Source organism: Perkinsus marinus, assembly GCF_000006405.1.
Source record: "Perkinsus marinus ATCC 50983 genomic scaffold scf_1104296929318, whole genome shotgun sequence".
Classification (NCBI taxonomy): Eukaryota; Perkinsozoa; order Perkinsida; family Perkinsidae; genus Perkinsus; species Perkinsus marinus.
Window position 1 is genome coordinate 626,051 of NW_003216498.1, and position 12,080 is coordinate 638,130.

The window sequence follows — 12,080 nt, forward strand, 5'->3', positions numbered from 1 at the left end:
TTCCGTCAGGCAGTGAAGGAGCGATTCGGTATCATGTATCATAGGACCAAGAATAGATGGTAGAACTGCCATCCCGAATGGCATACTTCACACCACTCGCAGGTTCTATTACCCAGCTCAAGGATGTACACGGACCAAAGCTTGTCGCAAAAAAGGGGTCCTCAGTGCGCTGAGAATCATCTGTGAGCAACAAGCTGAGATAGAAGGCACTACTACTGCTGCTGGAGGCCGAGTGAGAGGAGTAGCGCATGATAGGAGTTAGGCGGACTGTTTTAGAAGCGGAAATTGCAAGGCGGCCATCGGGTCAAACATCTCAAAAAGCTGCGCCTCTCGAGGACCATTGGCTCGGAAGCAGGTGAGGAGGGAAGGCCTCCGAATCTGCCGGACGGTAGAGTGCCAAAGCCTCGGAGGTTTGGAAAGACAGGTGAGCCTCGTAGAGGAGGTCCTCCTCAGAAGGATCGGGTTAACTATCCTATCATCTCAGTTGCAGTCGGCTCACGGTCAGCGGACCTTGATCGTATCGCGGTTTTGAGGGTGATACAACCTCATGGTCGGGCATCGGGGATGGACGCTCTCTTTAGGCGGAAGTAGAGAGCTGGAAAGACAAGGCGATAACGATGGAGAAGGTAAGCGGTATTGATGAGGCCGAGGGGTAGACTAACCTATAGGAGCGGGAAGCAGTCGTGGAAGAGCTCGGACGCGTTCGAAAGGATAACGAAGAGAAGCTAACGTTGAGGGGAGAGTTGAAGACTCTGCAGGGGGTGACAAATGGTATGTCAGTGGCAGCAACAGCATCGATCGAATGACATAATACTTCAGCTCTACAAGAAATGGTATCGGCCGCTAAGGAGTTCGGGATTGTAGGAGACGGTGCTGGTAACAATCGAGGCCCTCGACTTGAGGGTGGTCTTCATACGTGGCATTGATCTTCACAGGTCGAATCTCGGCCTCAGAGAGGACATGCCAGGCGCCTCTGAGAGGTGTGAGCTCTCTTCTTGCTGAGAGCACTTCATGGTGAGGGATTGCTGTCAGCTGTGGAATATGATCTATTGTTTGGGTAGGGAGGGGACGGTCGAGATGACTAGCCTGGTGGAGGACGACGAATATGATAATATGCCGACTCCAGCGGACACGTTCGGAGTTCTGGAATGATGCTTACGTGAGCCACTACTAGTGCTACAAGATATCATCCCCACTGTTGCTGTTACGGTCTCAGTCTCAACCCTCCGCTATCAACTCCATCGGGACTTTGTCATGAATGCCTCCTCCGAATAGTCTTATCGCTTAAAGCGGATTTAATCTAATTATATCGTTGCATTGCGTCATAGTGAGTCACATGACGATGGATCAGACTCGAGTGAGGTCGATCTGCAGCTCGTGATTGCACTTGTCAACATTCGGCAGAACGGGCTAGCATTGATTCCATCTGGTTTCGGTGGTCGGCGTTTGATCAGGAGAGGGTCTGAAATAGCGATTTGGCTTCTGCAGGTCTTAATCGTCTGTTTGCGCCCCCTTTCATGACAGCAACCTCTCTGGAAGGTTTAGGGCAGTCGAGGGAGAATCTTGCAGACATCAAGTTGGAAGAGATCGACTTCGAGGTCATACGCTCCTAGCCTGCGAGTCGTGCGCAATCTACAGCTGAGGTTTGATGTGGATATTCTTGTTAGGCAGTCGAGAAGTGTACATCCGCTGCCAAGCTGGGTCGCTATATAACCCTTCTAGAGGCGGATGGTGGTTATTACAGAGAACTGCTCACGAGAGCCAAAGAGAAGATGTTGGGGATCGACAAAAAGGCTTACTATAAGTGCGATGGGCTACACCTATCCTCAACTTAGGTCTTCCCTTTATCTAGTCTTTTCTTCACCATGCTACGATCGCTCGACTAGTCGCTATTTCCGTACTTTCATACGAGTCTTATCCCGAGGATCTTGTTGTTGATCTAGTATTGTTGTTCTATAGTGATGAGAGTTTACGTACAGTTATCGCCCCTATTCCTTGTGCTACAACGGTTCAGGCTTTTGACAATACTAGTGCAGGCTCTATCCAAACTCAGTAAAAGCCTCCGCGAAAGAAGCTGCTGCCGCTAACTCTATCGTGTTGATGTGGGAAGAAGAGTTAAAATCTATCGATAAGGAAGCGCGTGATAGGAACGAGCAGATCCCAGGAGGTCACCTCTCGCAAGTTGTGCTGATCAGCGTAATCCGCTTGGTTCAGATTCAGTGCGTACTAGAAAGGCATGCCCGATTAGGGAGGTACGCTCCTGCGATGAGGGCGGCTCGATATCCGCTGAGATGACTGCTGAGGATGGAGGTCATGCCGACATGAGAAGCGGGGATGGTGAACAGAGAAACCCATACGCACGAGATATGACGGCCATGAAGGACTATTACAGAGCTTGGGATAGGTCAGATGTAGAGTGCGGAAGGGATGGGATTGAAAATGGTCAGGTTCGATGTCGAAGCTGCGTGCGATGCTGTGGACGTTAAGGTAACCAACACGGAAGAGAGGTAATCCAGATCATCGTTTGTCATAGTTCGATGAGTCGCTCCGATAGCATAGCATGAGACGATTGATGCGTCCCTTTGGAAAGAATATTTGGGCTGAGTATCTCGTGGAGGCACTGCAGCTCCATTTCAGCGTAGCACCTGCAGAGGCTCCATTGGCAATCGACCAGAGTCTGTCTTCCGAACGGGTAGAGGCTATGTCGGCAGCAGAAAGGCACGCCATGTGTGAGGCTGAGAAAATAAAAGGCAATGAGAGCTTCGCTTCGGGAGACTTGGATGAAGCAGAGGTGAGTTATGTGGACTGGCTGGACGGCATTCGATCCCGTTGTCATCCAGTTGCATTATACGAGGGCCCTCCGTCTCCGCTCGGATGTATCAGTACTATGGTCCAATAGAGCCTTGGTGCGGCTAAAGCTTCGCCGCCCTCGAGAAGGGCTAGAGGATGCTCAGAGAGCCATCGCGTTGGATCCTAAGAATGTGAAGGTGTGGCTAGGACACGGTTCGCCTCGCGTGTGATACGGTGCCTGAGTTCCCTCGGACTTAGGCCTTTCATCGACGTGGTAAAGTTCGCGCGGAGTTGGATTACCTCGAGGAAGCAGTGAAAGACTTTCAGACAGCTCTCAAGTGAGCCAATGATGAAACGCTTGCTGTCCTCGGTAGACGGGAACGAGCTTGGGGTCATTGTGGGCTCAGGATACTCAACGATAGTGGCGCAGAGCAGGGAATCATTGGCAGAGTCAATGCTGACCTTGCTACTGCCAGACGAAAGCTAATTTACAAGCAACGCGCGCAAGTCAAAGAAGATATCGAGGAGCCAAAAATACAGGAGATTTTCGATGAATCACCAGTTGTGTAAGGAACGGGTTTCTCCGGCCGACATTGTATTGTTCTGATGGCGATACTCCGAATTGGAATTTCCAATGCACAGTCAATGTTAGGTCTCCGCGAAAATTGATGATTTGGCGGCCAAATCATTTGGCTCTCAGACGACTAGTGTTGTTCCTCCTCAGGCCACATAATCACCAGGTCGAGAAAAAGTCTAGCGAATTCAGGCATATTTCTATAATCGACGAGGATTCGGATACTGAAGACGAGAAGGAAGGAAAGGTGCCGTTTCTTGCGTTGCGGACTACATACCGTTTCGCGTGGATCAAATGAGTCTGACCCATTACCGGATGGCCGCCCGGACAATCAATTTGGGGTTATCCAGCGGAGAAAGGCTTGAATCGAGCCGCTCAACGCTCTATCGAGGAACGTGCGCAATTGTTAGGCAATCAAGAACAGTGCCACTCCAGCTGGACGATGGAGAAAGATCGAAGTTTTTGAAAACTCTTCGGATGAGGACTAGCTATGATGAGGGCTCCTGCCGCCATGCTGGGCTCTCATCCCTCGAAGTTACATGGGATCATGTCGGTCTCAATCCGCTTTCGAGTTGTCATGCAAATCTTTAGACTATCATGTGCTGCGGGTTGCGTTTGGTCCTCAATTGACATGTGGGCTTACAAAGTGTTTTCTTCATGTTCGTCAAGACCCTCTGGGGCTGGGCTTCCTGTGGAGTACAGAGGGACGAGCCGCGGCTCGATGTTGCCAGTATATCCAGCCAAAATTTCAAAACAGAACATACTGTGTTTAACGTACTCGCAACGCAACAGGAATCGTTTTTCCGATAGTATCACTCAATACATCGTTCTATATTATAGAATCTATAATACTACAGGCGCCATTAAGCGAATTACTAGCAATAGCCACAACTGCATAGCTAATCCCACGGTATGTACAGTATCACCGTATCTTCGTCCTGCACCGATTCTTCAGGTTCTTCACGACTTGGAGCGTTGAGAGCCGACCATGTAGCTTCTGCCCATCTTTCATCGACGAGACCAGGCTCGCAACTCCCGTGCGAATCGGCAGACCGTAGAGCAAGCACCCGATGCTGCTTACAGTGGTCACTTCGCGCAGCCACCACCCTCTCACATCCCATCTCCTTGCATCTCTTCCTACCTCCGTGCCTTTGACACATTTGTACCTCTCCTCCGGATCTAGCTGGAGCCGCACAATTGGGGTGTAAACAGCGACGGTCGGCTCCGTGGCTCTCGCAGAAATCTGTCTTACCAACTGCACCCTTGCTACAGTTGGCAGCGACACAACGACGACCACCTCCATGCTCGATGCAATTAATAAAGCCGTCGCGAGCGGAGCTCGTGCACCCGGGAAGCATACATCTCAGACACCAGGTTCTGGTTACCAGGATATTGAGCGAATTGAATCAGCCTATCTCGATAGGTTGGTTGAATCACGATACAGTCTTGCTAGCCTTTGGAAGCGCACAATACCTTGCCCGAAAAACTTCGAAGTCATGCTTGGTAAAATCCGCATCTCGTAGTGTGCTTCTCCCTTTCCAGCTAACTGGAAAACTCAGACGCCATGCAGATGAGAATCTCATAACGAAACGCAGCATCATCGGATCAGGCTGTGAGAAATGCCCGATACGCGCTGCGTACTCTCTCTCAGATTGAGGGAGAGCTTTATTCAATTGCTCCGAAAGGTTCCGAAGTCGAGTTTAACTGATCATTCACCACTAGATCGACCACCCAATGCCCTGGTCAGTTGTTCCAGTCTGGAAGCTCCAGTCTGGAGCAATGCCAGGTGTCTCATGTAACCTATGCTACCTCTGTGTGACAGGCTCATGTTATTGTGCTGCCTAAGTTAATCGATAGTTCATAACAAGTATTCACCGCGTGAGGCCGAAAGAAAGAACGGTTATTTTCCCTTCCCTCGGCCACCCTATTTGAGGGTACTATTGAGTCAGGCGTTCGAGGAAACTTTGTCGGGAGTGTTATTGGACATTCCGACATTTGTCAAGTCGTTAAAGTGACTTTGGGCGACTTTAATAAAGTCGCCCAACGATCTCGTATTCACTAAGACGGCGGATTTTAGCCAAATGCTCGTGGCCTTCCGTGGGACGTGGTCCGAGTATAAACAGCGGTTACGGGAGCAGGGAATTGAGGTGAGCGTTCACAGTGTCTAGAGTACTTACCCATCGCTATAGTTGGACCCGGAGTTCCCACTGGCCTTGCGTGATGGTCTGACGCCTCCAACGGTTCGGATACGGCAACGAAAATGGAGACAGCCTCCTAACCCTGACCAAGCAGTGAGGTAGTGAGAGCATGCTATAGCTTGATAGCTGTGTAAGGCGAACGTATAGGAACGCGAGAGCTGAGGAGAAAATCATGAACGTCAATAAAGGAGGGCATTTGGAATGGACAGAGGATGCCGACGTTGCAGCCTCGGAAATGCGGGAAAGGAAGGAGAATGAGCCTAGCAGTATCTGGCGGCCCACAGATGGGATCATCAATACGGTGAATGTATTTCTCTGTCTGTCGCAGCTGACGTTGATGCTGACGATCAGGTGACTGGACTTATGCCTTCTTTACCCCCTGGAATGTCTTCAGCCAGTCTGTCATCATTTGCGATGCAGGATGGTGCCGGCAGCTATTCTGCATTTGACGAGCAAGGGGTAGGAGGTGGTCTCCTGTCGTTGCTGTGGGCAATTTTATTGCTGTTTTTGGAAGCCGCGCCACTAAGAAGAGTAGAAGGCATCATCATAAAAAGAATAAGAAGCACAAGAAGGAAAGTAAGGAGGAGGATGAGGCGTAAATATTGTGACTCACAATTTGTGAGGGATTGTTCGTCGAGGTGTAAATATGCGTGAGGCCAGCGATATCAGACAGTGTGTGGAGGAGCCGATTCAAGTAAGAGTTCTCAGTGGGATAGCTGTTGCGAGTTTCGGTGAAGGTTCGCCGTTCGAGTCTGAGGCTGAAGGAAGCTCAACGGATGCAGCATATGGATGAAATGATCCAGGTGACTAGGGTGATGGGAAGTCCTAAGAAATTGTCATCAGGATCATTTGCGTCGTAATCCGAAGATTTTCAAGCCTGAGGGCGTCGCTACGGACTGGGAGTTTCGTGGGGCAGTGGGGAAGCGATTCGGCATCATATACCATAAGTCGGTGAAGAGTTGGTAGTGCTACCATCCGAGATGGCCTATCTTACAGTATTTGCAGGTACTATTGCTCATCTCAAAGATATAGGCATTACAAGGCTTATTCAAAGGAAGGGGTTAACTATCCCATCATCTTAGTTGCAGTCGGCTCACGGTCAGCGGACCTTGATCGTATCGCGGCTTTGAGGGTGATACTACCTCATGGCCGGGCATCGGGGATGGACGCTCTCTTTAGGCGGAAGTAGAGAGCTGGAAAGACAAGGCGAGAGCGATGGAGAAGGTAAGCGGTATTGATGAGGCCGAGGGGTAGACTAACCTATAGGAGCGGGAAGCAGTCGTGGAAGAGCTCGAACTCGTTCGGAAGGATAACGAAGGAAGGCTAACGTTTATTGGACTCCAATCAACACTGTTGACTGTAGCGGCTGCAGTACTGTTGTCCATCCGCTGACCATACTGTTGTCCTTCCGCTGACCATGAGCGCCACGTGTGCACCAAAGTATCATAAGTTTCAAGTTGAGGCAACAATGTGCAACATGGCGCTGGCTAGCGACTTCGATGCGCCAGCTCCACTTTTCCGTTGCTGGCAGCAACTTGTTGCCGCCACCTCTTAGCAACAGTGTATGCTAGTCACTAGTATACACTGTTGCCAAGAGGTGGCGAGCGGAAGGAAAAATAGAAAAATTATTTCCTTCGGAAGTAAATTTGAAGTTTGAAGGAAAAATGAAGGAAAAATGAAGGAAAAATACGGAAAAATATGGAAAAATAAATTTTTTCGCTTGGCCTGCCGCGTTTGGCAGGCCAGAGCGTCACTGTCTTATTCGATCAGGCTGCTAGCAAATGATTTGCACTTACTAATCATGTTTCATAGCTTGATTAGATGTAACTGATCCAAAGCGTTACAAGATTTGTGAGATATCCACACTGGAGGAGCCAGGGCGTGCGCTAAAGTTCCGCCGCTGAACAAGTGCGCTTTCCATTGGAAAGTTTCCAACGCTCGGTGATTAGAGCTGTCGTTGAACATTTCTTGATTGATTCTTTAATGTCTGCATTCCTTCGTTACCATCACCACTTCTGACTCTGTTCTATCGTCCCCATCATGTATGGCAGCTGCTACAGTCTCATTTTTTCTCGAATGAGGGGATTGTCGAAAACTTTTGCGCTCATATCAGCAAGGAACGCAGACGGGAACACTGACGGATCACGATGCGAAGCGAGGTGCAAACCTTGGTCTGTCCGAAACGGCGAATAATGATTCAGTCAGAGTCTCAGACTCTGAGCCTGCGGCCGGTTACAGAACCACTGCCTGCGTCAGGACTACCTAACAGGTGAAGTGTCATTATAGCATACTCCAAAGGTGGTCACTAGCAGCTAGTGATGGACCATCACTGATGGTTCTCTTTGTGATGCTTGCACAAACTGCTTCATTTCTTTTGTAGTCGTCCTAGTTGACAACTAGTAGTTGTGTGTGCCACATTTTACAGATGCCACACATTCAAGCTATGTGTACGTGCTTGCGAATCAGAGACGTGTCGCGTACGGAAGTACCACTACGACGATCTAGGCAGCCGCCTTTCCAACGGTGATCGTGTCTGTCGGTGATCGTGTCTGTCTTGACTTCTTCATTTTCTTATAGTTGGTCTATCCGTGTACGGCTTGTGGCAGGTTAACACCGCACAAGGTTGTGCGGAATCTTGTTAATTTATAGCGTTTAACGTGGAGTACGCGAGTTGATCGATATGATTGGAGCAGAAGGACTCCGGATTGAGGGAAACTTCTGGGGTCTTTTCTTTCGGTAACATCAGGATATGTTTGAACCTCCATAGCGTGTTGTAAACATCTTCTGATGACTAGCTCATCATCTAGCGGCGACGCCAGTGTTGGGTTGTTCACCAGTGGCGATCGGCTTGATCAAGAAGACGCTACAGACGCAGTAGTTGAGGACCATGGTCAATGCGAAATTTAGTATGGTGAAATATCGGACATAGGTCATGCACGTTGTAAGGTGAGCCTCAGTTCCGTTTGTGTAGAGTGAGCGAGTGGAATGTTTCTGGATTCAGCTCTTTGTTCTTCTCGAACCCCCATGTTAAAAGTTATCTGCGTCTATCTTCTGGTAATCGGTGCTATGATCAAGGGTGAAGGCTACGATGTTGAACAACATCCTCTTATAGGCGGCAAACTATGCTTTGCCGGAGAATGCCCGCTCCTTGTGTGTATCAGGCCGGAAGGGGTATGCCTTACAAAGCAAACACTTCATTGTAAATGTATCAAGTGATGAATATAACTTACGGGATGGTTCTACTCGTTCCCACTTCTTAGCTCGCCCAATGTGAGCACTATTGTCTCTGCCATACCACCAGCTGAGGATGCTATGGGGACTGCCAGGTACATTTGGTTCGTTATAAATCATCGGCTCATCATCGTGACCTGGCGGTATTTCTCATAGCTATCTTGTACCTTGCGAGCATGAGGCTCACTTCTCCCATCACTCGATTGATCGAGCTTGAGTCGATCACGAGCGATAGTTTGCAGTTGTCTTCAACACGAGATAGTGGCTGAGACAAACTTTTCTCTGCTTTATTTCCAACACGCGGCGGATGACTATTGATCGTACCGTGGTGATGTAGGGCACACCACCTCGCCACCTTGCTGTGATGATGATCGCTCGAGGCTTGGGAAGTCTGCTATAGTTGTCACTTATCAGACGAGGACTCATCATTAATCTAGTCCACTTTTCTCTTTCGTATGCTCATTATCAGACTTTTGGGGACTATTAACAAGACATGTTGGTTACGCGTCCGAACCGGACGCGTATATCAGAATGTTGGACGGTCCGATATTCGAGTCTTATCTGTGAGTATAACGCGAAGTCCGTATTTTGGTGGTCCACACAATTCGAGGATCTTACGTACTTCACGGGTTATTGTTTGGGTGTTAATTCTCTGTCTATTTCGTCGCTATAATCCGATATGGTACGAGTCCTAGTAGAGAAAGAGATGTTGGGTTGCACGAGAGTCCGTCGTTGATAACTCTTAGTGAGGAGTCTGCGGAGGGAAAATCATGTCGCTACACTAAGTGTAGTACACTTGTGTTGGGTCGTATTGATCAAGACTAGTCGATCCCGTACTCGGAAACCGTTATGACCCATAACTTATGGGTGTGTCCGGCGGAAATGGAGATATTCCTGCGATATTTCAGTAGGGGCGTCATGACCATGTGACACGTGGCGTGTGTATAATATACACTGTGTATGTTCCCTCTGTATATACAGACTGTATATCGACCATCCATGAGTTTTGATGAAGTCTATGCATTCCTGGGGAAGGTTGAGGTGCAGATACCCAACAGTCCTCGTTTATGCTGAAGGTGCCCGAAGGATCTGCTTCGGAGTCAGGACACGACTCTGCCGAGATTAACATGGGTAGTTTCGATGTATGGAGGAGAGGAAGGCTGAGTAGCAACTGCGGTATGACCAGAAGCCAAGCGGAACTTAGTTTTAATGGCCAAGAGCCGCTCGACGTCTCATAGCAGGTAATGTCTGGGGTACATGCCTGTGTTAGTGGTCTCGGATAGACTAAGCATAGGGAAACATTGTTCACCAGGATGATCAGAGATCACCTCATTCAAGCGGGAAATGCTGCTGCAGCATTGCTGCACTCCCACAAGCACAACACGGTGAAGTATCAACGTAGCATACTCCAAGACAAACAGAGAGGTAGCCCTGACGCACCTCGCTGCGCATCGTAATTCGTCAGTGTTCTCGTCTGCGTTTCTTGCTGATACGAGCGCTCGAACCTATGAAAGTGATCGAAATTGGAAGGCTTTATTGGTCACTAGAAGACATCCCCACTGCTGGCCGCCGCGTGGACTGCCGTTGACGAAAGTTTTCGACAATTCCCTTATTCGAGAAAAGATGAGATTGTTGAGGCATACGTGATGGAGACGATAGAACAGAGACAGAAGTGCTGATGATAACGAAGAAATGCAACCATCAAAGGATCAATCGAGTAATGCTTAACGACAGCTCTAATCACCGAGCGTTGGAAACTTTCCAACGGAGTTTCGGTTGGAAAGTTTCCTTCCGAAGGAAATAATTTCCCCATCTTTCCTTCTGCGTGCCGCCCTAGATTTGAGAGTTGAGGTCTTCAACTTGAAGACTCTGCAGGGGGCGACGAATGGTATGTCAGTGACAGCAGCAGCAAATTGCTGCCAGCAATCGAATGACATAATACCAGGTATTATGTCATTCGATAGCCGAGGTCCTCAGCTCTAAAAGAAATGGTATCGGCCGCTTAGGAGTTCGAGCGTGGAGAAGTCTTCTAAGAAGACTTCACCAGTGGTGACAGTCGAAGGTGGTCTTCATACGTGGCAGTGATCTTGACATGCCAGGCGCCTCTGAGAGGTGTGAGCTCTCTTCTTGGCAAGAAGAGAGCAAGAAGTTCTTGCTGAGAGCTTTTTATGGTGAGGGATTGCTCTCAGCTGCGGGATATGATCTATTGTTTGGGTAGGGAGGGGACGGTCGAGATGACTAGCCTGGAGGAGGACGACGAATTTGATAATATGCGGACTCCAGCGGACACGTTCGGAGTTTTGGAATGATGCTTGCGTGAGTCACTAATGGTGCTACAAGATATCATCCCCACTGTTGCTGTTACGGTCTCAGTCTCAACCATCCGCTATCAACTCCATTGGGACTTTGTGATGAATGTTTCTTCCGAAGAGTCTTCTCGCTTGAAGCGGATTCAATCTTAGCAGTTTCGTATCATTGTATTGCGTCATAGTGAGTCACATGAAGACGGCTTCGATCCCAGTAGAGTCGAGCTGCAGATCATGAATCTTGATCATGATCACACTTTTCAACGTTCGACTGAATGAGCTAGCGATGATCCTACTTGGTCTCGATCACCGAGATTTTGTCTCGGCTCTCGAGTAACATCTATGCTCTACCTAGTTCCCCCTTGAAGATGCGGTGTTCGTGCGCTACAGAGTATGTTTATTCTGCTTCTGCAGGTCTCAATCGGAATGGGATTGAAAATGGTCAGGTTCGATGTCGAAGCTGCGTGCGATGCTGTGGACGTTAAGGTAACCAACACGGAGGAGAGGTAATCCAGACCATCGTTTATCATAGTTCGATGAGTCGCTCCGATAGGTTCGTTCGAAAGGATAACGTTGATTGGACTCCAATCAACACTGTTGACTGTAGCGGCTACAGTACTGTTGTCCTTCCGCCGACCATACTGTTGTCCTTCCGCTGACCATGAGTGTCACGTGTGCACCAAAGTATTGTAAGTTTTCAAGTTGAGGCAACAATGTGCAACATGGCGCTGGCTAGCGATTTCGATGCGCCAGCTCCACTTTTCCGTTGCTGCCGCCATCTCGTGTCAACAGTGTATGCTAGTGATGGTTTTCCTTGTGATGCTTGCACAAACTGCTTCGTTTCTTTGTGGTTGTCCTAGTTGACAACTAGTAGTTGTGCCACATTTTACAGATGCCACACATTCAAGCTTTGTGTACGTGCTTGCGAATCAGAGACGTGTCGCGTACGGAAGTACCACTACGACGATCAAGGCAGCCGCC

General features: G+C 48.9%; 3 protein-coding genes across 3 annotated transcripts in view; all 3 read left to right on the forward strand.

Annotated features, from left to right (window-relative positions):
* Pmar_PMAR012532 (hypothetical protein) overlaps window positions 1–1,241 on the forward strand; it is a 2,255-nt gene extending 1,014 nt beyond the window's left edge. Inside the window, exons 2-11 of the mRNA XM_002787709.1 lie at window positions 1–59; window positions 103–232; window positions 277–424; window positions 485–534; window positions 582–626; window positions 669–771; window positions 820–876; window positions 936–1,014; window positions 1,062–1,159; window positions 1,217–1,241. Of these exons, the coding sequence (XP_002787755.1) occupies window positions 1–59; window positions 103–232; window positions 277–424; window positions 485–534; window positions 582–626; window positions 669–771; window positions 820–876; window positions 936–1,014; window positions 1,062–1,152 (762 nt within the window). The 3' untranslated portion in view covers window positions 1,153–1,159; window positions 1,217–1,241. The remainder of the gene's footprint in view (window positions 60–102; window positions 233–276; window positions 425–484; window positions 535–581; window positions 627–668; window positions 772–819; window positions 877–935; window positions 1,015–1,061; window positions 1,160–1,216) is intronic.
* Window positions 1,242–2,100: 859 nt separating this feature from the next.
* On the forward strand, window positions 2,101–3,132 carry Pmar_PMAR012533 (tetratricopeptide repeat protein, putative; the record flags this gene model as incomplete). The annotated part of the gene is made up of 6 exons (XM_002787710.1): window positions 2,101–2,167; window positions 2,215–2,404; window positions 2,448–2,507; window positions 2,638–2,791; window positions 2,841–2,987; window positions 3,049–3,132. The coding sequence occupies 6 exons, from the start codon at window positions 2,101–2,103 to the stop codon at window positions 3,130–3,132; spliced, it is 702 nt and encodes a 233-aa protein (XP_002787756.1).
* A 3,076-nt stretch (window positions 3,133–6,208) lies between these two features.
* On the forward strand, window positions 6,209–6,816 carry Pmar_PMAR012534 (hypothetical protein; the record flags this gene model as incomplete). Its single annotated transcript, XM_002787711.1, has 5 exons — window positions 6,209–6,256; window positions 6,300–6,365; window positions 6,406–6,524; window positions 6,568–6,694; window positions 6,742–6,816. 5 exons carry the CDS (start codon window positions 6,209–6,211, stop codon window positions 6,814–6,816), a joined length of 435 nt encoding a protein of 144 aa, XP_002787757.1.
* Window positions 6,817–12,080: the final 5,264 nt, after the last annotated feature.